At 46.6% G+C, this 25,436-nt stretch overlaps 4 protein-coding genes across 4 annotated transcripts; 3 read left to right on the top strand and 1 right to left on the bottom strand.

Annotated features, from left to right (window-relative positions):
* Positions 1–1,016: 1,016 nt before the first annotated feature.
* On the top strand, positions 1,017–3,227 carry LOC117865215 (4-coumarate--CoA ligase-like 9). The gene is made up of 2 exons (XM_034749368.2): positions 1,017–2,720; positions 2,801–3,227. The coding sequence occupies exons 1-2, from the start codon at positions 1,039–1,041 to the stop codon at positions 3,042–3,044; spliced, it is 1,926 nt and encodes a 641-aa protein (XP_034605259.1). The 5' UTR covers positions 1,017–1,038; the 3' UTR covers positions 3,045–3,227.
* A 1,186-nt stretch (positions 3,228–4,413) lies between these two features.
* Positions 4,414–6,728, top strand: LOC117862499 (NADH dehydrogenase [ubiquinone] 1 alpha subcomplex subunit 2). Its single transcript, XM_034745990.2, has 3 exons — positions 4,414–4,600; positions 4,697–4,803; positions 6,439–6,728. Exons 1-3 carry the CDS (start codon positions 4,515–4,517, stop codon positions 6,543–6,545), a joined length of 300 nt encoding a protein of 99 aa, XP_034601881.1. The 5' UTR covers positions 4,414–4,514; the 3' UTR covers positions 6,546–6,728.
* A 1,694-nt stretch (positions 6,729–8,422) lies between these two features.
* LOC140223439 (protein ALP1-like) lies at positions 8,423–9,627 on the top strand. The gene is made up of 4 exons (XM_072295282.1): positions 8,423–8,770; positions 8,878–9,103; positions 9,185–9,371; positions 9,465–9,627. The coding sequence occupies exons 1-4, from the start codon at positions 8,423–8,425 to the stop codon at positions 9,625–9,627; spliced, it is 924 nt and encodes a 307-aa protein (XP_072151383.1).
* Positions 9,628–14,159: 4,532 nt separating this feature from the next.
* LOC117863305 (wall-associated receptor kinase-like 8) lies at positions 14,160–24,753 on the bottom strand. Its single transcript, XM_072295402.1, is given in 4 exon segments — positions 14,160–15,860; positions 15,965–16,441; positions 16,548–17,150; positions 24,348–24,753. Coding segments are annotated over 4 exon segments (2,760 nt in total). The 5' UTR covers positions 24,685–24,753; the 3' UTR covers positions 14,160–14,517.
* Between the last annotated feature and the right edge of the window lie 683 nt (positions 24,754–25,436).

Below are 25,436 nucleotides of genomic sequence, written 5' to 3'. Positions count from 1 at the left end.
TTGAATGCAGCAAAGTTTATTTTTGTATATAGGACACACACAGTGCACATCTACCAAATAGATTTTGTATAAATATTATACTGAATATTGTAATATTTGATTCTTAAAATACATGAAGTTGCTTTTTCTTTGTCAAATGCTAATTATTATCTGGCCTCCATTGTATTTGACAAAAAAAACTCTGTATAAATGTTGCTAGAAGACATTGCTTGTTCAATGGATGATTAATTTTTGTACTAATCATGGCAACTTGCTTATCTCCTTGGATGGTTTTCTTCTCACGATCTCCCAAAATTAACTTAACATTCTTGACCTTAGCTTCAATCCATTGGAGATTCCATTGACCATTGGCCACCTTCATTTGGTGGTAGTAGTATGTCCATTTCACAAGAAAACGCACTTCATGGTAGGATCCCATACGGTTTAAGCAGTCTCATTAGTTAGATAAACTATATCTAACAAGCCTAGCGCCACCGGCAGCTCATAAGTTGTGATCACACAAAGTAACAAAGGACAACTAATAGGAGCACTCATCTAGGCTCACTTGAAGAACTACTAATACAACGGGCATTTGTGCTTCAATTTTATAGAAGTACAACGTGCGTAAGCTTAGCAACTACGGCTAGCTTGTAGTTACTCCCTTCGTCCTAAATTACTCTGCATTTTACCCTTCGTCTTAAAATGTATTTAAGAAAAATCAAAATGAATAGTAATTTAGGACGGATGGAGTAGTACCTTAGGATCTTGAAACCGATGAGCACCCGCTAGCCTAAAGCCAAACAATTGAACAAACATAATGAAAATGCATAATGGCATGCACACATAATGCATTGCAGAATATAGCAGTTGTGCTTTAACGACTGTTAGTTTATTTGTTTGCCACGATATCATGTTAGAGCCCTGAGTGTGTTTCTAGATGTTCTAACAACTTTTATTTTTTCGAGAACGCGCAACCGTGGTTACTGTACAAGATTACCACAAGAGACCCGGTGTTATAACAGCCAATAAGCCAAAGTCTTCGGTGAGAGCTCAAAGGCCATGACCCAACCAAACCTCACCTGCACACCACTAGTCCTGACACCACACAAGAATTGTGTCACCGCCGCGGCGAGCCGCATGCCTTCACCTTCCTCCCGTCACCATCCCTCGCCAAGACCTCCGCTCGTCTCTACAAATTCCAAGGCCGCCGCGCCCTTCCTCCTCCCCACCACCGCCGCACTCGCTTCTACCCACACCCAAGAAGAACCCACCAGCAACAACAGCCAGCAGCAGCTCAGGATGGGCGACGCCGCCATCGCCGTTGTGCGTGAGGACGAGGAGGAGCACATCTTCCGGAGCCGGTTCCCGCCAGTGTCGGTGCCGGACGACGTGACGGTGCCCGAGTTCGTGCTGGAGGGCGCCGAGGCTTACGCTGACAAGGTGGCGCTGGTGGAGGCCGCGCCGGGGGGCCGGTCCTACACCTACGGCGAGGTGGCCCGTGACGTGGCCCGGTTCGCCCGGGCGCTCCGGTCCGTCGGCGTCCGCAAGGGCCACGTCGTGGTGGTGGCTCTCCCGAACCTCGCCGTGTACCCCGTCGTCTCGCTGGGGATCATGTCTGCCGGCGCGGTGTTCTCCGGCGTGAACCCGCGCGCCATCGCCGCCGAGATCAGGAAGCAGGTGGAGGACTCGGAGGCCAAGCTCGTGGTCGCCAACGAGGTGGCCTTCGACAAGGTGAAGGACGCCGGCGTGCCGGTGATCGGCATCGGCGACGCGGAGCGTATGCCCGGCGCGATCGGGTGGGACGAGCTCCTCGCCGCCGCTGACCGGACCGGCGCGCCGGTGGTGGCGCTGGAGCCCGTGCAGCAGTCGGACCTGTGCGCGCTGCCCTACTCGTCCGGGACGACGGGGGTCTCCAAGGGCGTGATGCTGAGCCACCGGAACCTGGTGTCCAACCTCTGCTCCTCCATGTTCGCCGTCGGGGAGGAGCTCGCCGGGCAGGTGGTGACGCTGGGGCTCATGCCCTTCTTCCACATCTACGGCATCACCGGCATCTGCTGCGCGACGCTGCGGCACAAGGGCACGGTGGTGGTGATGGACCGCTTCGACCTGCGCACCTTCCTGGGCGCGCTGGTGGCGCACCGCGTCATGTTCGCGCCCCTCGTGCCGCCGGTCATGCTGGCCATGGTGAAGAGCCCCGTCGCCGCCGAGTTCGACCTCTCCGGTCTCGCCCTCAGGTCCGTCATGACCGCCGCCGCGCCGCTGGCGCCCGACCTCCTCGCGGCGTTCCAGGAGAAGTTCCCGGGGGTGCAGGTGGAGGAGGCGTACGGGCTGACGGAGCACAGCTGCATCACGCTGACGCACGCCGGCGGAGACCCGCAGCGGGGACCCGTACAGATCGCCAAGAAGAACTCCGTCGGCTTCATCCTGCCCAACCTGGAGGTGAAGTTCGTTGACCCGGACACGGGCCGGTCGCTGCCCAAGAACACCCCCGGCGAGGTCTGCGTCCGGAGCCAGGCCGTCATGCAGGGGTACTACAAGAAGAAGGAGGAGACCGAGCGCACCATCGACGCCAAGGGCTGGCTCCACACCGGCGACGTCGGCTACATCGATGACGATGGCGACGTCTTCATCGTCGACCGGATCAAGGAGCTCATCAAGTACAAGGGCTTCCAGGTCGCGCCGGCCGAGCTGGAGGCCATCCTCCTGTCCCACCCGTCAGTGGAAGACGCGGCGGTCTTCGGGTAAGCAGCAGCCTGATCGTACAGGGATTTGACCGAACGTTGACTGAGCTCGTGTTTTTCTTGGGTCGTCGTCGTGGCAGGCTGCCGGACGAGGAGGCCGGCGAGGTCCCGGCGTCGTGCGTGGTGCGGCGGCGCGGCGCGGCGGAGAGCGAGGCGGACGTGATGGCGTACGTGGCGGCGCGGGTGGCGTCGTACAAGAAGCTCCGGCTGCTGCGGTTCGTGGACGCCATCCCCAAGTCGGTGTCCGGCAAGATCCTGCGGAGGCAGCTCAGGGACGAGTTCCTCGAGAGGGCCAAGGCGGCCGCCGCGGCAGAGGGCAAGTAGCCACGCTCAACTTAAAATCCCTGCTTGGAGTATGTATACGAGCGCTAGGCAAAATGCGAGTTCAAACGAGTGCCGCTAGAGGTGTTGTCAATTATGTACTTGAACATGTGCTATATCCGGTTGCAGAAACCGTTTGAGAACAACTATTTTATGAGTGTATAAGCAAGAGAAGCCGATTCCGTATGTTTCTCTGTCATGACTTTTTTTTAGAAAAAAAGAAGAAAATGACGAGGTAGAGGAAAAGAAAGGTGGATGAGCCTCCTGTATCCACCACTGTTTCTTCTACCTCAAGCTCCTGTTTCTCTTTCTCATTCCACGTACGGCTGCCACATTGATCATCACTTGGTCGGTAATGTAAAAGCATCGCTTGGTCGACTATGGACGAGTGGCATTATTGTCCGATCATCTTTTTCGTTATTCTCTCTATGCTATTTCGTGTAAAAGAGTGGCTCGTAGTTGAATATTGGCCTACAAATTGGATATTTAGATCCCGTTTGGTAGAGCTCTAGCTCCTGTCAAAACGGCTCTGACTCTGACTCCTCTGGTGGAGTGGCTATTCTAGTGGAGCTGAAGCCGTTTTGGAAAACATTTGGTAAAACGGCTTTTCAATGATAATATGGGTAATTTTATGGTCAATTAATACTTAGAGAGGGAGGAGAAGCCGGTGAAGCAATTTTTTTTCTCCTCAGCTGTTTTGAAGTTGCCTCTTTAGTAGGGCTTTACCAAAAACTGGTGGAGAAACTCTACAAAAGGGGGCTTACGTGTTACGAGTAGAACCATTTTGATGATTCCTTGAAAACTCATAGTCTTGCCTTTAAAGTTCAAAAACTCCAAAAATAAACTTTTAATTATTGGTGAAAAGTAAAATAAATCAAGTTCAAACTTTAATTTTTGTTTTTTCATTGAGTCTTTGGTTTCCTTTGTTCCCAAGTTCAGCAACTAAAGTTGGAATTTTTTGTGAAATGTAGAAAATAAATGCAGATGATCTCGTACGCTCACACATAATCTATCTCCGTTGGAATTTTGAAAGGCCTAATTAAACTTGAAAGTCTATTTAAAGCTTTGTATACATTTCTTTTCGTTTGATTACAAAATATTTGTGAACCTTAGCTGCGATAAGAAGATGTTACAAAGGTTAAATTCATGGATCATTTTGTTTCAGTTTACTTCTTCAATTTGAACCAGACCATGTTCCAAGCCGTGGTTTTTTTGAGCTGGAATATTTCGGGACAAGTGTAAAGTTGCAAAATAGGAGACCGAACCAAACCCACCCAATCTTTTCGTATTCACACCTCCTGCATCCTGACCACCGACCGGTGATCGGACGGTGTGGATCCTATCCAACAATCCACCGAGCCCGGCTGCAGTCCGTTCCCCCGCTCGGCCTCGGATCCTCCATTCCCCACAAGCCAGCCGGAGACACCAGCCGGCGGCGAGAAATCGAATAGAACGCGCGAGCAGCCGGCGGCGATGGCGTGGACAGGGACCCTGTCCCGGAGCGTGAAGGAGATCCGCTTCCTCTTCTGCCAGTCCTCCCCGGCCAGCTTTGCCGCTCGGTAACAATCTCCTCTCCCTCCTTTCTCTTCCCTTCCGATTCTCTCCATCTCTGGAGCCGCTTCCCCTCATGGTGTTGCCGATCTGTTCGCCCGCAGGGAGTTCGTGAAGAAGAACTACGCGGAGATCAAGTCCCGCAACCCCTCCGTGCCCTTCCTCGTCCGCGAGTGTTCCGGCGTCCAGCCCCAGCTCTGGGCGCGCTACGGTACCGCATCCCTCTTCCTTGGCCCTCTTTCTCCGGCTCGAGATCAGATTTCGACTGCTTTTTAGTTTTAGCCATTTCTAGGGGTCAGCTTCTTTGTTGCCGTCTCCCGTGTGGAATTTTCTGATAGCTGATATGTACTGCCGGATCTTGTCTCCCGAGGTTTCCCACGGTTCATGCTTGAGCCAAAATGGTAGTAGTAGCTACTAAAAAACCTGCCAGAGATTAGTTGAGGATAACTGTGCGCGCTAGTTGATGGTCTATTCGTGTGAAACCTCCTCTGGGTTAGCTGCCCTGGACTGTAAAATGTTGTGTTGTACTGTACCAGGACCATGTCAAATCCAACCTAAAAAACTAGTGTTGCCACTGTTTTGGTATGTGACGGTTAAATTGATTCTATGGCCCCCCTCAGCTTTGTAGTCCGGGAGAAGATTCTCTTCCTCAGTTCTTCTGTTGTAACTGTTGCATTCTTTCTGTTTCTTCGTTTGGCTTGCAAGTAAAAGCAATAGAGCTATCTCATTAGTAACATCTTGATTTGATTTCAAAATTATATCACAGTTGTTGCAAAGCAGATGTGCAGTCAAAAGGATTATAGCATGCTATGGCCATATGCTCAACTTAAAATCTAGATTCATCTGCATCATACGCTAATTACAGTAGGTTTACTGTGATACTCCACTACATTATTTCCCGGATGTTTGGCCAAGTTTGAGCATACCAAATTAGTCAGTTTGTGGCTCAGGGCAGTCACAATGTAGATCCTGCCTGAAGCTCCATCTAGCTGCCACATTCCGCAGGAGGTAGATTTGCCTTTTACCCATAGTGTTTGCCATCTCATCCCTCTCCAACAACCCGCAGCTAAATAAAATTTCATCGTTCCTCATTTCATCCACCTCATTATTTTCAAGTGGGGCTGCAACATTTTCATATTTACCTGACACTAGTGTGCCATGCATCTACTCACTCCAATTCCACAGAATTCCATTATTCTGCATCTCTTGGTTTGCTCATTGCAGCTGTAGCCATCAAAGCTGTGGTGATACAAAGCAGTTGGCATTTTTTTCACTACAAATAATCTTATAACTGCAAGAAAATGTTTGATAGGAATATTGAGCTTTTTGGGAAAAGGTGGCGTGGTGTGGCTTTTTTTAGTATTGCCAATCTTGCCTTAGCCAAATAAAACCTAAATACCTGCTCAACTATGTAAGTTGAACCAAGCTCTATTTTAGGCCTCAGATTAATTCTACTGTGACAAATGCCTCCTAAGCTCATTAATCATTAATGTGCGCACAAATAATTTGACAGAAGTTAGATCAGCAACATGTCCTTAATAACCTTGGTGCAACACTACTATTGACACTGTTTTCTTCTCATTTATGTCTGCTATCTTAATGGAATCAACATGGCAAGAGCAATTTTTATACAAGACAGTGTTTTGGGTTATGCTAATGAGTTTTGTTTCATAAATGCACTAAGGAATATTAGGTAAAAGATAATCATGGCCACAGCACATTATGTTTTTTTGGATGCTTTTCTTCAAGGACGATATAGCTGCTCCATTGTGTATCTTCATCACTGCTTGGTTGCTATATGGAACATATCGTTGGTCTTAATCCTCTGATATTATTTAACTGTCAGAAATGGGTGTGGAGAGATGCGTGAACTTAGATGGCCTGACGGAACCGCAAATCGATAGGAAGCTGCAGGAGCTCGCCAAGATTGGAGAATCTGCCAAAGCCAAGTAATGTTGGAGGTCCCACAATCTCTTGCCATAATGTTCACAAAATAAGTGAAACTTTAGCAGTGGGTTTCCTGCTGTCATGACTTCGGTGCTAAGAATGAAATGAAGTCTTGGATTGTATATCTTTTTGTGAGAAAGATACTGTTATTCACTTGTTTGTTATGCATTCTTCTTGAGTTTATGCGTATCTCATTGGTTCACCAGTATTGCAGTATCTGTATACCGCATAGTTCTGTAACGTTTTCTTCCATAATCACTGAATTTAGAAGTGCTATTGATTTCCTTCATGGAGATGCAACTATGGGCCCATTTGGTAGGCTAGACAGGCATCCAGCCAGGTATAGAGGAACGAACTTGCCGGCCCCGGTGGTGACGGTGCTCCTTGGTGCGTCGATGATGCTGATGTCATGGTCGGGGAGCAGCACAGCCGGTCGCAGCTGGTCGACCACCGCGGTGCAGGATCTTCCATTTGGTATCCGTGATGGTGGCGGAGTAGCATCCACCCATGGCACAGGCGTTGCCGGGACCCAGGTGCTGGCTATTTCCTCGGCTCGCGGCTCCTCGCCTAATTCCAATTCCCAGCCATCCAGTTCTTGCACCCCGCGCTCGGGGAAGGCAGGTAGCCGGCCTCGCGCGCTTTTTGACTTCACCGGCGGGCGGCGGCTTCTGCACCTCGCGCCGCCTTCCAGATGTCTCCAAGTTCCAAACAGCATCTCTTGCACCGCTGCAGCCAGGCTAGCTCAAGAGGGCCGTGTCTATGAATGTGTTTGGTTGGGTGGCTATCCCCCTAACCAGGTCAGCCCAATGCAAGATGCACTAGTTTGGTTGCCTGGCTAGAGGACTTAGCCAGCCCAGCCCAAGCCACCCGAGGGGGCATAGCCAGGCTCAGCTAATACGGCCGATTCGGCCGTTTCCAACCAGCCAGGCCCGACTTGTGCAGATCGATGGCCCGACTTGTGCAGCTCCTTGACGCAGGTGGCCGCTAGGGTTACCGCTTGCCCTCCCCATTTGCGCCGCAATCGGGGTCCTGCACCCCTCTCGTCTCGCCGTCGCCTCCTCCCGTTCGTCTTCCTCCTCCCGTAGCAAGGTTGAAAGCTTCTTCGATCCGGTAAGATCGCTTGCCTAGCGGCTCCTTGGACTGGTTTGTGAGCGAGTTCCTCTCAAGACTTGTCACTCCCGCATGGTTTCCCTTCTGCGTGTGATGCTTTCCTATGAGATGTGTTTGATTTGCTTATTCTTGCGAGATTGATTTTGTTGTAGATCTGGCAGTAATGCTTAAATTGGTACTTTGTTACCTACATATGAGCGGTGCAGCAAGGTCAATGATGATAAATTTCATGTCTGGCCGATTGTTTTATGAGTAGCGGTGCATGGTTCTTGATGCTTGTTACTGGTGTCTTGATTTGTGAATTTGTGCTCTCATGTTCTTGAGAAATATTAGGTCTACTTGATGAAATGGTACAGTATGACTGATTTTGTAGATCTGGCAGTAATGCTTAAATTGTTACTCTTGTTACCTACATATGAGCGGTGTAGCAAGGTCAATGATGACAAATTTCTAATTTTTCATGTCTGGCTGATTGCTTTAGTTAAACTTATCTGAGTAGCAGTGCACGGTTCTTGATGGTTGCCACTAGGAGGCGCATCTGTCTGGGTGTCGCAGCCGTGACTTGCATCTATTTCTTTTCAAATGTTGTAGCACAACTGATGAAATAGTAGTATTCTGATATATGTGATGCTTTGTTCTAGAGGATGGATGGTGCTGAAAGACGCCGATGGCTGATTTTGAGGGGTGCATCACTTGTTGTTGTAGTCACAGCTTGGATGTTTGTTAGGTTCAGGCGCCGTTGTCTCACCAGATCACCCATCACATATGCCCCCATGAGTGCTAGAGAGGAACAGAGGCAGAACAATCTCAGTTACATTTATCAAGCTGATGACACTAGGTGTGTTGACCTCATTAGAATGAAAAGAGCACCCTTCTTCCAATTGTGTGACCTTCTCCGCACAAGAGAGCTGCTGAAGGACACAATGCACTGTAATGTGGAAGAGCAGGTGGCAATGTTCTTGCATGTAGTTGGTCACAACCAAAGGTTTAGGGTAATCAATTTATCCTTTAGGAGGTCATTTGAAACCATTAGCAGGCACTTTCAGGAGGTCCTTTATACTGTTGGTGAGCTTAGACTGGAGATGATCCAACCTCCCTCAACTGCTATTCATCCCAAGATTGTGGGTAGCCGTCGATGGAACCCATATTTTAAGGTTAGCATACACAAACCAGTGCATAGGTGCAGTTGATGGGAAGTAGTAACCATCTGTTTTGTTTCACATTGTAGGATTGCATAGGTGCAATTGATGGGACTCATGTTCTTGCAAGAGTTCCAAGGTCAATCAGGGCTGCCTTTCTAGGAAGGAAGCACACAACCACCAAAAATGTGCTTGCTGCTGTAGACTTTGACCTAAGGTTTACATATGTTCTGGCTGGTTGGGAGGGCTCCGCTCATGATGCATTAATCTTGAATGATGCTCTTAAAAGGGAAGACGGTTTAAGGGTGCCACCAGGTAACTAACAATAGGATGCTCCTATTTATACCACACACAATTAGAAACACCACCTCATTGGCTATGTTTGTCATATGGTAGGTAAATTTTACTTGGTAGATGCTGGATATGCAGTGAGGCCAGGCTTCCTGCCTCCATACAGAGCCACAAGATATCACTTGAGAGAGTTTGGTGCAAGGGTGCCACAGACTCCTAAAGAGCTCTTCAACCTCAGGCATTCCTCCCTTAGGACCACAGTGGAGAGGGCTTTCGGTGCTCTCAAGAATAGGTTCAGGATCTTGGACAATAAGCCTTTCCACCCATATAAGACACAAGTCAAATTGGTCCTAGCTTGTTGCATCTTGCACAATTGGATCCTTAGGTTTGGAGTAGATGAGTATGTACCTAATGAGTCCACATGGAATGAGAATGTGAATGATGAGGCTGTCCACAATGATGTCATTGTGGATAATAGCACATGGGCCTCCCTGAGAGACAACTGTGCTGAGCAAATGTGGAATAACAGGGGCAACCTTAGAAACTAGAATATACTGTTGTTATCAGTTGTTGCTGTAACATTTGTTAAGACTATGTATTGCTGCAATGATGCAGTTAACTTATTCTGAGACCTTTGTTGCACTGCTATGATGAGACTTATCTGTTAACTTTTTCTGAGACCTTTGCTGCACTGCAATGATTACCTACTTATTTTTTACCTAATTATCTGTCACATTTCTACAATATATCTTGCGTACTTATCTGTTACTTTTCTGCTATGATGAGACTTATCTGTTAAATTTTTCTGAGACCTTTGCTGCACTGCAATGATTACCTACTTATTTTTTTACCTAATTATCTGTTACATTTCTACAATATGTCTTACATACTTATCTGTTACTTTTGCTCTTTAGATTCTAAAATATTTTTCTGTTATTATCTTGCAACCAGTTCATATTCTGAAAAATGCCGCATGTCTGATTTTGCTCTGATTTACTGTTAGAAATTACTCCGATGGCCGCACTCCATGTCTGTATATATATTCAAGAATTTGCTTCAACTCTGTCAGGTCACAACATGCAGATTATTTGCACAGCGGCATGTTTCCACTTTGAAATCTTGTTTTAAGTTGTTGTGTTAGGGTATCCTATGCTAGAAGTTTGTATCACGGGCATTTTAGAATGAGACATTTCAACATGTCTTGCAACCAGTTATTTCAACATGTTCTTGATCTTATACTCCTGTATATATTGCATTTTAGAAGAATTACCTGAATGTGTGCTCTGTAGATCATCAGTTACCTTTTCTGATCACTGTAACTCTTGCTGGATTCAAATCTCTGACTACAATATGTCTTACATACTTATCTTACATAGTCAGGGATGGATGATGGTATCTTTGAGGGTATCTTTGAGGGATTTGGGGGCAATGGTGGGCAGGGAAATGGTGGGCAGGGGCCTGCAAGACTAGTGTGGACAGAAGTAATGTCTGCATTTGTCCTAAGGAGGTTCACTAAGCTGGTTGGGGAGGGACTAAAGACCGACAAAGGTTTTAAAGAGGTACATCTGAATAGTGTGGCTAGTGATCTGCGTGAGTTTACAGGGTTGGAGGTTAGCGGAACTCAGGTGTACAATCATCTTCGCAAATGGCGGGCCAAATGGGTGAAAATCAGCAAACTGAAGGAGCTTAGCGGGTCCAATTGGGATGAAGAGAACTACATGATAACACTAGCACCAGAGCACTACAAAGGGCACATCAAGGTGAGTTGTTGAACTTGCTGTCTATTGAATAGTATGATGAAAGGGTTGCTGTGGCTCCATTAGATGAAAGGGTTGCTGTTTCCTTCAGGAAAATTATGATTTAGATGTTACAAAGACAAGTCAGGTTAAGCCATACATTATCTGTGTAAGCGACTGCTCATATACTCTGAAAACATTTTTTCGCATGCGTGTTCAAATGTAATCAGTGTTGGAAATTGAAACGAGATATTTTAAGTGAGAAGTATTCAGTTGTGAAACAGTCGTTAAAAACTCAAAAGGCAGACGAATGGCTGCTGCCGTCTGAAAATCTGATGCGGCATCCTGCAGGCGTGTGTTTGACACTAGTGACCGGGTTTGGCCAGTCCAACCAAACATGATGCAAAGCCCATTGTTATGCAGGCCGGACTGTTAGCCAATCAACCAAACACGAATTCATCTTGGCCTGACCCAGATTAGCCACCCAACCAAACAGATGGGCTCTAGCTACACTAACACAGGCTACATTGGACCATGCATAATTATTAGCCCGGCTATAACTAATCCAAGCAACCAAACACATCCTATAGTACGGGCACGGGCCAGTCCAACCTTTTTCAGCCTTCCAAACACGCCCTATCTGGCTGAGATGAGGCTTCGATTTCTCCCGTACCCACAGGCCACAGTGAGGCAGCACCTTCCCCGAGAGAATGCTTCAGAGAACTCCAGCTTGTGCCTCTGGATACGACCCAAAACTTGAGGCGCAGGTTTTAAACACTCCCCAGCATTCCCATCATTTCTCTCCGACCACAACACCCAGAGAGTAGTGATGAGCAAAACCTGCACTTTCTCCGATTGCTCCCAAAAGTATAGCAACATTTGCTTTGGCGATGGTATGTAGCACAGCCAATGCAGCCCCTATGTTCCTCCAATAGCAGACAACGCCGCACCGCTTCTGCAAGCTTGCACTTAAACAACAAATGGCCCCCATCTTCGTCAAGTCTGTTGCACAATGGACATATAATAGTGTCGACCTGCATCCCCCCTGGACTTGATCCTCCGTCGCATTGGCAAGCTATTGTGAGCCAGACGCGACCCAAACATTTGCAGCTTCTGCTTGTTAGAGCAGCGCATCTTCAAAACCTTCCTCCACGGGAAGGAGGTTCCCATTCAGACAGTGACCAGTGGCCCCGAACTGCTGCCATGTTCTGTGCTCCCATCATCTATGCATACTTTATGTTTGAGTATATTCTAATTCTTCCTACACTTTATAGGCCGACTTCACTAAACATCCCCTTTGGGTCAACGCGCTAAGCAACAGTATTCTCCAAAAAGTTGCAAGTGGTGGTGTTGGTCAGCAAGAATCATATCGCCCATCAATTTGTGCAACAGGGATCAAAGAAAGTAGGGATGAAAACCGTAACTGAAAATCCTATTTACGGGGCTCGTTTTCGTATTGTTTCCATAAAAGTGGCACCATTTCCGACCATTACCATATATAATTTTGGATTTTCTATTTTTTCCAGTACCGTATTTTAGTCACCACTGAATATTTAAATTGTGAAATCTGGCCTATTCCTGATCGACCGGCAATTGTTTCCGGTTGCTTTTTTTATCCCTTTGTATATGTAGAAGTATGCCATGCGTATGCATATGACAGATCATGTAAGTCTGGCTTGCCGATTAAAGGAAACAGTGGAAATGAAGAAGCTGACATGAAAGTTCTCATAGTCCAATTTTAACAATATGACTTGATCAAAGCAAAGTATAACAAGCCAACACTTGCGGACATCACGAACACCACAAAACTGTTGCGCCTTTTCGGAGAGGCAACTTAACTAAAAACAAACCTTCAAAAAACAATCGTGGCTCCCATCAGCTGTGAGAGTGTTGATCTGGAGGAAGTCCTATCAGAGCTGCCAATAACTCGAATAGGTTTCCCGATGAGATACCTCAGACTCTCTAGACGACTAAAGAAATTTGAGTTTCAACCTCTGATTGATAAAGTAGCAAACAAGCTCTCAAGATGGAACAACCGCAATCTCAGCCAAGCAGGACAACCTTGCCTCACCAAAATGGTACTACCAGCACAACCGCTATACCTACTGACCGTAATCAAGACGCCAAACGAAGTACGTGAGGATCTCGATAAAATAAAGAAAGGTTCATGTGGGCAGGATACAAGGCGCTCACTAGAGGCAAATGCAAGGTAAATTGGATCAGGAGTTGCCTACGGAAAGTAAATGGAGGGCTAGGTGTGCTTAATTTTCACAAGTTCACAAGAGCATTGAGACTACAATGGCTTTGGTACGAGTGGGAGTTGCCGCAAAAAACGTGGATTGGAATGGAGACGCCAAGTGATGACACGGATAGACTTTTGTTCGCGGCATGTACAAATATCACAGTGGGGAACAGGCAGAAGACGAGCTTCTGGCACTCGGGCTAGGTGCAAGGCATGAGGGCAAAGGACATTGCGCTGAATATCTATGGGATCTCCAAAATGAAAAAAAGATGTCTGGCCGGAGGCCATACAGGGGAATTATTGGATCAGGGACATAAACATACACGCTGAAGTAACAACAATGCACCTACAAGAATTTACGACACTTTGGCAACTAACTACAGAGATCCAGTGGCAACCTCATTCGCTGGAAATTTATGTCAAATGGGAAGTACTCAGCGGCCTCGGCATACGAAGCACAGTTCTTTGGATCCACAAAGCACTGCATAGCAAAACACTTTGGCGCTGCTGGGCGCCGTCGAAGTGCAAATTCTTTGCATGGCTGATATTACAAAACCGAGTGTGGTTAGCTGATCGGCTTGCACGTAGGGGATGGCACGTAGGGGATGGCTGCACTCCCTACATGCCCCTTATGCAGATGCCAAGTGGAGATAGCTTATCACCTATTGGCCGAATGCAGATTCACCGGGAGGATTTGGAGCCTGGTGGCGGAATGGATGACACAACTAAGCATACACCCCTCAGAATGGCGACAAAGCAACAACGTGTTGGACTGGTAGATATACATGACCACCAAAATAGAAGCACCCAGGAAGGGAATGTGCTCCATGACACTGCTGATCATATGGGAAATTTGGCAAGCAGAGATGGCAGCCACCACATTAGTTGCAAAAATCAAGGAAGAAGTTGGAGCATGGATAATAGCAGGGGCAAAGGACTTAGCGTTATTTTCCTCTAAAGAGTAATCGTGTAATTACGTGTATTCTAAATGGCTAGTCGGTTGTAACTCCCTTCTCTATCAATGAAATAGGCACAATCTCGTGCCCATTCGTTCAAAAAAAGTGTACAACTGGGTTTACCTCTCTTGATGGCATGTTACATCTCACAGCAAATTAGTGTTCAAACAAGTTAAGAATACAGTACACTGAGGGCTTCTAAGGAAAAAAATAATATACAACATATCCAAAAAGACACAAAACAAAGCAGATGCATCAAAGTACAAAGGGCGATGCACTTCAGTTAGATATTATGGATTAATAGCTGAAAGTGGACCAGGATGGCAAATCAGGTTCTACTAACAAGGACGGCAAATAATTATTTAATCCACATTCAGATACCCACGTGCGCTTCTATGGAGTTACCTCAGTGGATGATATGAACTCTTTGTCCAAGCTGTACCATCTATGGCTTGGTAAATAGGTTATATCAACTGATGAATGATCGATACCATCTTTATTAGTTCATGAATGTATCAACTGATGAAGCTCACTTCCAGAAACGGCGCGGTATGACTTGAACCTTTTTGTTCTCATGGTTTGCAATGCCATCTCAACTTCCTTCATAGTAGGTCTCTCTTCACCTCGAAGCCTCAAGCACATCTCCGCAAGGGATGCGACACTTTCAATCTCTTCCTCAGTTGCTTCTTCTCTAACTTGAGTAGCAACTATCTCTGTGATTGGCCTTGTCTTCAACTCCCAAAGAAAGTAGCTAGATAGGTTTTGCTTTGAGCCTGACTCACTTGTAAAAATAGGCTCCCTTCTGAATAGCAGCTCTAGAAGCACAACCCCAAAACTATACACATCGCTCTTTTCATTGAGTTGTCCAGTATGGTAATATTCTGGATCTAAGTAACCAAATGTGCCTTGTACAAGTGTAGAAACATGTGTTTGGTCAATAGAAACCAATCTCGAAGCTCCAAAATCTGAAACTTTAGCTGTGTAGTTTGCATCAAGGAGTATATTAGACGACTTGACATCACGATGGAAGACTGATACTGAGGCTGCAGAGTGGAGATAACAGAGTGCCCCTGCAGCTTCTGCAGCAATTCTTAGGCAATCATCCCATGACAAACAGAATGTGCTTTCTGATTCAGTATGAAGAATTTCATATAAGGAGCCATTAGGAACAAAGTCATATACCAATAATGGAACCTTTGTTTCAAGACAACATCCAAAAAGTCTTACGATATTTCGGTGGCTTATCTGTGAGAGAATAGCGACCTCATTAATGAATTGATTGATCTCAGTTTGCTCAATAACCTTAGATATTTTTATTGCCACAACACGTTGATCAGATAAGATTCCTTTGTACACCATGCCATGCCCTCCACGGCCAAGGACGCGTGTTTCATCAAAGTTGTTTGTTGCCTTCTCAAGGTCTTCCAAAGAGAAGATTTTTGTCTTGTCTTTTGCATTTTCATCCGTCGATATCAATTGTTCAAGGAGAAGACCTTGGTTCTCTCGGAAATATTTCCTTCGCAGTTTCTTCTGGACATCCCTTCTCCATCTATAAACAGCAAATGTTGCACATAAGGCAATAAGTAGAACTCCAAAGCCAACGCCAAGACCAATCAGTATACCTGTCATGAATTATCATACCTATCAATATCCTGATTGAATTTGTGAAATGTAATGGACGATAAACTCACCTAACAGCAGACTTTTTTGTCGTTTTGACTGAGTGCACTGCATTTGTACGGTATCATATTGTGTTTTGTGAGGGCATGGAGTACAATAGTAACTTCCTTTAGTGTTATGACATAGTCCACTGCAAATGCCCGGTGTTGTTTCACACTCATCAACATCTGCAACCACATGCATCTTTGTAAGATGAAAGAAATCAATTTAAAGATAACACATTATAGTGCCTTCCACAATGTATATGTGATTTCTGTGTATGAGTAATAACCTTGGCAGCCGTCTGCAATATATGGATTTCCTTGAAAGCCAAGCTCGCATTTGCATCGATAGCCAATGTAGCGATGGCCGTAGTTATAATCTGTTAGGTTGAGACCCAGGCATGTGCTGCTCGCACTAACGCATGCATATGTAGTAATATCAAGCGCTGCCTCTTGGCAGCTAAGATTGGCTACCACCCAGTGCATCTGTTGAGTGAGCGAAGAGCTAGTGTAGAGAGGACCAGGACTAAGCAGGTAATTAGAGCCAGAAGAAGTGACTTTAACGCCCATCATGCCCTCCCCTACATTTATATCGGACACGTCCATTCCAAAATTATGCAGTTGAAGCTTGGAAAAAGTCTTGTCAAAGCAGTCGAGCTGAAATTCTGCCCTGGCAGAGCATCCTTCTTCTAGGCCAAATGGAAATGGAACACTGATGTTCCCGCATGCTCTGTCACAGTTCGCCTTCTGTGGAGCTGAACTGTATCCTGTTACCCGTTTACGACTACGAGTTAATTTTAACCATTAACAACGTACAGCAACATTATTTAAATAGTGTGACGAATTTAAACAGCTAGGACACAATCATTTTACCTCGGTCACGCGAGCAGCCACCTGGTACATACGGATTGCCAAAATATCCATCCCCACACACACAGAGATACGAGGGGGAAATCATGGAGTTGTCAGTGCAGGTGCTGTGCTCGCTGACACATGCGTAGTTGGTCTTGTTCTTGGACGCAGCTGCGCAATTCGGTTCATCTACGACAGCCCAAAAAAGCGTTGCGTATTTGACTTGAACCTTGATTCTTTCCCATAGAGAGTTCCGAGTAGGTGGTTGCGGCATCTCTGCTTCATCTTCGAGCTTGTGGTTGTGCCGGACGAATTGGAGGTTCAAGCTGGAATCTTCTCCACTTTTCAATTGAACACCCCCCCGACAACATCCAGTGCCATTGCACTGCTGCGGGTCATAGAGGTCGGGGTCTGTTTCCGTGATCCCTTCGTTAGGACAGGTAACCGTGCATATCAACGTCCTCGGGTATAGGTCATAGAGCTGGTACGCGTCGAAGTTGCACCCAGTGAAGGATACTTCCATAATGCCCAATCCAGCAAAAGACCGGCCAGGTGTCCAAGACATGTTGTACACATCAATGCCAGAACTAATAGGGATGACGCGCGAAAATTCGACCCATAAACCTGTTAATTACCAATGAAATCTGAATTTGTTTCTCCGGAAAATTCAAAGCATATGAAACTAAAATCGTTTCTAAGATACCGGTTACCATATAGGAGGTAAGACCTCAAATAAATCACATCTGTTGACTTTTAGAATAGATAAAAACATTTTATTTAATCATGAAAAATAAATAAATCCCTAGAATCTTGGAATTATTCCCCCAAATCACAGTAGAAAAATCTGAAAATGAATTGGACACGGTGGCATTAGTACCGGGTTTAAATTTTATAATCCCCGGAGGAGGCATATTAGTACTAGATGGTATTACCACCCGGTACTAATACTTCTCAAGACATTAGTACTAGGTAGTAATAACAACCGGTACTAAAGGGTAGGTTTTAGTCTCGGTTAGTGTTGCAAAACGGTGCTAAGAGTAACTCCAAGAGTTACCCAAAAAATTCTTTCCCAAAATAATGTATTGGGACTATGCTAAAATTTTCTTTCCCAAAAACTATATCAACCCATAGCAGAATATCAATAACTGCCCCAATATTTGCCACGTCATCGTAACTGAGCTTGCCTCCAGAACAGAGCCCCCCTCTACTTCCAAAACAGAGCTCCATCGCTCCTTCGAGCAGAGCTCGCTGCCGGCCAAATCTGCCGTATCCCGGCCGCCTCCGTTTGATTCCTCGCACAAGCAGCTTCCCCTCACCATCCCGCATCCATTTCACCCATCACCGGCCTCTCTCGTCCACGGTCCAGGGTCTCTGCAGCTCCATTGCGCACACGAGTTCTAAATCGAGTGCGTCGTCTACTACATTGAGGGCCGCGTCATATTCTCCCTCCCTCCCTACTCGGCTAGCCAGCGCGGGGCGAGCGACGCGGGGCGAGCAGGTGACGGCCGGCGTGCTGGTGCACGCGCGTGGCAAAAAAAAAAAAACGAGAGTGGGAAGCATCTGGCACGCGCGGGAAGGAGCCGCCGCCATCGCTACCGCTGCCGCTCGAGAAAGGAGCAGCTGCCGCCGCCACCCGGGAAAGGAGCAGCTGCCACTGCTGCCGCCGCCGCTCGGGAAAGGAGTAGCAGCCGCCGCTGCTCGGGAAAGAAGCTGCCGATGCCGTTGCTGCTGCCGCTCGGGAGGGCCTGCCACCGCCGCTGCTGTCGCCGCTCGGGAAAGGCAGGCGCGGGTGCGCGAAAAAAAAGCCAAAATGGTAGGCACGGGCGTGCGTGGGTGGATTGGGGGAGGAAAAGCACCATGCAAATTTGCAGGCGGAACAGCTCTGGATGCGGGTGTACGCAACTTTGCGGGAGGTTTGGGGGACCTGTCGGAGAAACCTTTTTTCCTATTTCCCCCTAATTAAGGGTTTACAGGTAATTTAAGGGAGCTCTTGGAGTTGTTGTAAAAGGTCCACTTGGGCCGTGCTATTTGTGGGCCACCCTAAGCACGACTGACAATGGTTGAGCACCAAGAGCGGGGATCTGATGGGACCCCTTAAAGTCACTTATCAAAAATGTACCACCGAAAGCCAGCGCGCGGGGACGGGGGAGGGGGGCTTTAGTCCCGGACTAAAGCCCCTCTTTAGTTCCAGTTATAATAGCTACAAAAAATCCCATCGACGCTCCCCCCTTTTGACCTAGTTGGTACTTCCAACCCGGACTAAAGACCCCCTACTTTTGTCCCGGTTGGTAATTCCAACCGGGACTAAATCTTTTGTCCCGGTTGGAATTACCAACCGGGACAAAAGCCCAGATCTCCACGTGTTCCCCCTCTCTCTCCACCTTATCTCGTCCCCTCCCTTTCTTTATCTCGCACGCAGCCTTATCTCCCTCCTCCTCTCTTCCAGACGCACCTTATCTCTCCTCCTCCTCCTCCTCCTCTCCCTCCTCCCTCTCTTCCAGGCGGACGGCCGGCGCGGGTGCCTTCTTTTTATTTTTTTGAAATCTTTTAGTCCCGGTTGGTTTTACCAACTGGGACTAAAGGGGGTCCTTAGTCCCGGATGGATTTTCAGGATCTTTGACCCCTACCAACCGGGACTAATACCGCGTTTTCTAGTAGTGTTAGTACGCACGTGATGTTTGAGAGAGCACTCGAGAGGTTGTGAGACTTGGCTACGCCAGAGTTTTAAGATATGTTCGGACCGCTCATGAGCGTAATACCCTACGTTCTGTGTGTTGTGGCTTTTAGTTGCTTATCCCTCTTACGTTACAAGTTTATAAGCGAGGCCCAGTACCATGGTGAGGATGGATTGGCTTGTTCCCCGATCCTTCCTGCCACCCTTACATGTGAAAGCAGCGGCCCAATGACCGCGCTCCTTGCTACAGTGCTCTGGTTGTTAGGCCACTAGGCTGACCCACTGTGACTTGGCATGTTGGATTCCTCTGCATGTTGGATTCGTATGCCTCTCCATGTTGGATCCCTCCAGGGCTTCGTATGCCTCTGCATGTTGGATTCCTTCTTTTTACTATTTTACCTCAAGAGGGGCAATCTCCTTGTTTTTACTGCCTTTCATCCCCCGAGTCCGGGTTCTTCCTTCTCGAGTCGCATTGATCTTGTCGTGGGGCTCCTTCCCGGGAGGTCCCTGTCCCTCCTGGGGCCCCGCAGTGTAGGACCCGACCTTGGAAAAAGGGAGGTTGGGGTCGTGTGAACGCGCCGGGTGGGACCCAACCTTGGAAAAAGGGAGGTTGGGGTCGTGTGAACGCGCCCGCAACTGCAGCGCTGCCACCCCTATTGGACGGGACGGGATAGGCCACCGTCCCCTGAGGTGCTCAGGCTCACTTCATCGACCGTAATGATGATGTTTTTAGGGGCGACTGTTAGTTTGGCCCCCTCGTCTGTCGTGCCCGGCCGTGCCGTGCACGCCACCATTCCTTCGCCCCGAAGCGAACCGTCCTAATCGTCTTGCGGCCGCCACGTGTGGCCCTCCAGGTCTGTCTGGGAGAGGGCACTGTAGTGGCCCGGAGGAAGCTCTGGTTTGGGACCCTCAGGCTTTAGGCCCACCTTCTTACTTAGGCTCTTCTAGAGAGAAACCCCTGGGCGTTAGGAGCCCCATATTTTTAGCACCTTCTTAGGGACTCTGGTTTCCTTGGTGCTGACAACGACATTTTGGTACGATCCAAAGCACGAAACGAATGTGAGGGTCGTACCATGTCTAGGATCTCGGCAAGACAGGTGGCACATCATGACACGTATCTTGAGCCAAGCTTGGGTCGGCTCGGCACAGAAATGGTCCATTAGCACATCAGTAGGCTATATCATCCGAATATCATTTGTTATATGTATTGTATAGCGTAACCTAACTAATACCATGGAAGGAAACCACAACATATACCTTATAAACATGGAATCGTGATAATGAACATAACAATGCTACATTCTCGTATAGCCACAGGTAGTCATTGACAATATCTATATAATAAGGTTTGTTTCCACTATTAATTGTAGAATTATTTTCTACGTATGTGAGTTGAAGTATTTGCAAGCAAATGAGTACTAATAAAAGATAAACACATGTATCATGAGGGTCGTGCATGGGCTAGCACGGCACGAAGACGTGCTGGCGTGCCACATGCCATACTTGGGCCTAGTAAAAGACTAGTCGTGCCGTGTTGTGCCGTGCCACGTGCCATGCTTGGGCCTAGTAAAAGACTAGTCATGCCATGCCGGCATGGCACAACACGATGTGCTTAGCATGCCTAGAAGTCTAGGCACGATGCAACACAAGGCATGAGAGGGCCGGGCTGGTACAACATGGCCCAAGTCCCATCTCTGCCCATGAGTACGTGACTTCAAAATGAAAGCATCTCCTACTCAATCACATGTGCTGTGTAGGTGAGATGGTAAGGAAGCTAAGCGCGAGGCAAGAGGTCGTCGTAGGTTTGAATTCCACGCACCGCACATATGCATATTTCACGTGAAAATCACGTGACTTGTGACTTACGATGTGCGCGTGTGTGTGAGCTTCCCCAGAATTTAGAATAATTTTTTGACGCAAAACTGTTTAATAAAGGTTGGTGCTAATAATCGAGACTACAAGGTATGCTTTAGTCCTAAGTCCCGGATGAGTTACCGCCAGTACTTAAAGGTCGGGACTTTCAGTCCCGGATTTGTAGTCCCGAATCCAACAATTGGGATTAAAGAGGGTTTGGACACACGAGACTCATAGGACTTTTCCGCTAGTGAATGCATGCGTGTTTATATTTGTCTCGGAATCTCTATCACATGCATGCCGCATGCTAAGGGAGCCATCCAATTCCAAACATGGGGACCGATCCAAGCCCACGCCACTGGTTGCAGTTAACGCGTACAAACATCTCTTTTGTTTACCATTGGTGACATGTTCAAAATCCCACATGACAAGTTAGTTTTTTCTAATGGCATCATGAAAGGTAGTTAGCTCTAAATAAAAGATATTTGCATATTTTCCTAAATAAAAGTTATATAATATATATTTCTCCTATTATCTCCTTGAGGTAATATGTGATAATAACTACTACATATATCCAAATGGATGGCCCACGGTCATTTGGGAGTACCGTAGCAAACAAAGCCCGACTAAACACAGATGGAACAATGCCTGCACATCTGCAAGTGCTAACAAAATCCACATACACAAATGTATACCACATAGGGTAGCCGTTGACAGGCATGAGAAATTACTCAACTAAGATATTGTTGCCAAATACTCAAAAATCTACTAATTATAAGGTTCAAACAATGTTGGCGGGTTTTTTTCAGTACTCCTCCTATCCTAAAACAATGACATCTTAAGATTTTTCAGACAGATTATGGATGAAAAAAAAACCTTGGATAGTTGAGTTTGCATATAGAAGATGGAAGAAATCTATTTTCATTTAATCATGCGTGTATGAGATTAGCACGTCAGATTATGAGTGAACGAGATTTAATCACAGGATGTCATTTTTTAGGGACAATTCTGAATCTTAAAATATCATTCTTTTTGGGATGGAGACAGTATGTTTGGAAATGTGTTGTCTGATTGTTTGAGAAATTGATGCAGTTGCCACTTTATAGAAATTGATGCAGTTGCCACTTTATAATTAGGCAGTGAACGTTGCGGTAGCCCTGCAAGACCTACTTATTAAGCCGCATACCAGGAACGTACACTTTGACCGTCTGATGCATCAATGTCGAGGGTGATCTCTGTCTCGCCGTCGTTGAGGGAGAGCCTCGGTGGCTTTGTGCTGTTGTTGCAGATAGCTCGAAGTCGCCACCCCGGAAGCACCCAGCGTCGATGCCGAAGGGGTACTTGATGGTCAAGTCGCCGCACTTCTTGGGACAGTTGGCAAGCATAGCTGCAGATGGAATGGTGCCATTGCCGGATTCATGAGCAGCTGCAGGCCCCCCGCACCCAATTAGGAGCACAGCAATAAGCAGCGCAGCATCATGAGCAAGGAAGCCCATCATCGTGCTTCCCCTGCAGCTCACTGCCTCTCTAGTGAATATATCGTGTCGAGCTCAAACTCGAGAAATCTTGATGATAGCTTCAACTGCCGGATCGTTACATACATATGAATCATGACTGTGGCTCGGAGTGATGTTGGTGATGTGCCAACCATAACAATTCGGACTAAAGGTCCACATAATAATTGATTCACGAGGGATTAGGGTGGAAGCTCATTATTGTACTCTATAAATATAAGGGGTAGGGCTAGGGACGCACCATTCCACCACGCCGCAGCCCTAGCCGCCATTTCCTCTTGACCTGACCCGAGACCCTAGCTGTGCGCACGGTGCTAGCACACCGGCATAGGGCATTCCTTCCCCGCACGTGTAGACTCCGTGGAGGTGCTGCTACTGTGCTGATCGGCTACGGCGGCGCAAGGCTGTTGTTGGGGTGAGGACGAGGAGGAGACGATCCGATCGACTACTTGCTCTACACCGATGCACATCTATATTGGACCGGTTGCTCCAATTCTTCTTCCACTGCGCTACGTGTCTACGCTACGTGTCTAGTGGTAACGATTCATGACTCCTCTACGTGAAGTGGTAGATGTATTTGTTATTGCTAGAGTAGCGTACCCGTTTCCCTTCAAGAGACTTGTTCAAATTGAGTCTTTGTTTTTTCTTGAGACGCGGTGGGTACCTTGCTTTGACATTCTGCAACTAGCGCACTGATGCCTTTTTTTTTTTTGCGCGTGCAATGATGCCAATTGGAAAGGGGCAGTTGACACTATACGTGCCGGCATGTATAATTTCGAAGTTTTCTTTCAAAAAGAATGTATAATTTTGAAGGAAAAATATCAACTGAAAGAGTCATTTATGGCCACTTGCTACGGAATAGTTGACGGGGAAATAATCATCGCAGACTACCTACATACATCCTCAACAAAATAAACCACATATTGCTCGATTAATACAGACCTCGCACGAATTCCACAAAGCACAACAGAGATGAACATGGCGGCGCATGTACTTCGGTATTGGGGTTTTATACTTTCATATTGCAATGGGGATAGAAAATACCGGGTGGAATAGTGGCTGCTTGCAGCTTTTCTTTCTCATGTCCTAACAAAACCCACAAACACTAATCTACACCATATTGTAGCCATTGACAGGCATGAGAAATTACTGAACTCGTTTAAGAGATTATTGCCAATTGTCCAAAAGAAATGATTTAGGTTAAAAAATGTTGGCAGGTTTTCAGATATTGTGTACTACAGTATGCTGTTTCAAAATTTGTTTTTTGATTGTTTGAGATGTTGGTAGTAGCAATTTGATAATCGAGTAAACCCTGTCGTCTGAGATGTTATCTCAGATTGACTTCGGAGTTCACATTATCAGTGATAGATTTCTCTGTTTTATGGGTGATGGCCGATAGAATTAGGTTATCGCTAAAAATATCACCATTTGGCCCACAAACGTGTGCACTAAGCTAACCTACAAACGTGTGCATGCCCTTTTAGCCCACCGTAGCATGGATATGGGCATGTGGTCATCCTCTAACACTATAAATCCATTCATTTGGTTCCACTCTGACGATCCAACCCTCCAAATGCAGTTTTATTCTATTTTATATGCTTTGGAGAGAATCTATGTCCATTTATGTACAAAATGAGAGTTTTTTTTATCATAAATTTTGTTGGAAAAAATTTCTCTACCACTAGTAAAATTCAGATATATCTGGCATTCTCATTTATCACCAACCACCGATATTTTTATTTATCAATAATGTAAAATCCCTACTTATTACGTGCGTACCTGGAGAACTTTGGCCGTCAGATGCTGAAATATCGTCGATGATCTCCGTGTTACCGTCATTGAGGAAGAGCCTTGGTGGCTGTGCGCTGTGGTTGCAGATGAGCTCGAAGTCGGCGTCCCGGAAGCACCCAACACCGATGCCGAAGGGGTACTCGAAGGTCAGGTTGCCGCACGTCTTCGGACAGTTGGCGAGCGTGGCTGCAGAGGGAACGGTGCCATTGCCGGATGCTTGCACAGCTGCAGCCCCAGCGCAGCCGAGTATGAGCACAGCAATGAGCAGCGCAACATCATGAGCAAGGAAGCCCATCGCGCTTCCCCTGCAGCTCACTGACATCATGTATTGTCCTGCCCAAACTCGACAAATCTCGACGCTAGCTTCAACTGCCGGATCGTAACATGTATATGAATGTGGCGCGATCGGAAAGACTTGTTCAAACTGAGTTTTTGTGTTTTTTTGAGACGCGGTGGGTTTGACATTCTGCAATTAGCGCAATGACGCCAATTGAAAAGTGGCAGTTGACATTATACGTGCCGGCATGTACAATTTCGAACTTCTCTTTAAAAAAAGTATAATTTCGAAGGAAAAATGTCAACTGAAAGAGTCATTTATGGCTACGGAATAGTCGACGGGGAAATAATCATCGCAGACTACCTACATACATCCTCAAGAAAATAAACCACATATTGCTCGATTAATACAGACCTCGCACGAATTCCACAAAGCACAACAGAGAAGAACAGGGCGGCGCTTGTACTTCGGTATTGGGGTTTTATATTTATATATTGCAATGGGATAGAAAATACCGGGTGGATTAGTGGGCTGCTTACAGCTTTTCTTTCTCCACGGAAGCATGAGCTGGTAGCTAGACGTGCCCTCGCACCTGTGTCCAAAACTTGCAAACACAAGTTTCGAACACAACCAATCGGCCTAATTAAATTCCTTCAAATGGTTCCAAATTGTGGTGTGGAACTCCTAATTTCAACACTTAAATGTCAATTAGCTTATTTGTAATGCAAAAAAATGGCATATACATGCATGTGTGATGAAATTGGAGGTGGTTATCATACACACACACATATATATTCCCA

The sequence above is a fragment of the Setaria viridis genome, chromosome 7 (assembly GCF_005286985.2).
Source record: "Setaria viridis chromosome 7, Setaria_viridis_v4.0, whole genome shotgun sequence".
Lineage (NCBI taxonomy): Eukaryota > Viridiplantae > Streptophyta > Magnoliopsida > Poales > Poaceae > Setaria > Setaria viridis.
This window is presented reverse-complemented; position numbering and strand designations above follow the sequence as displayed.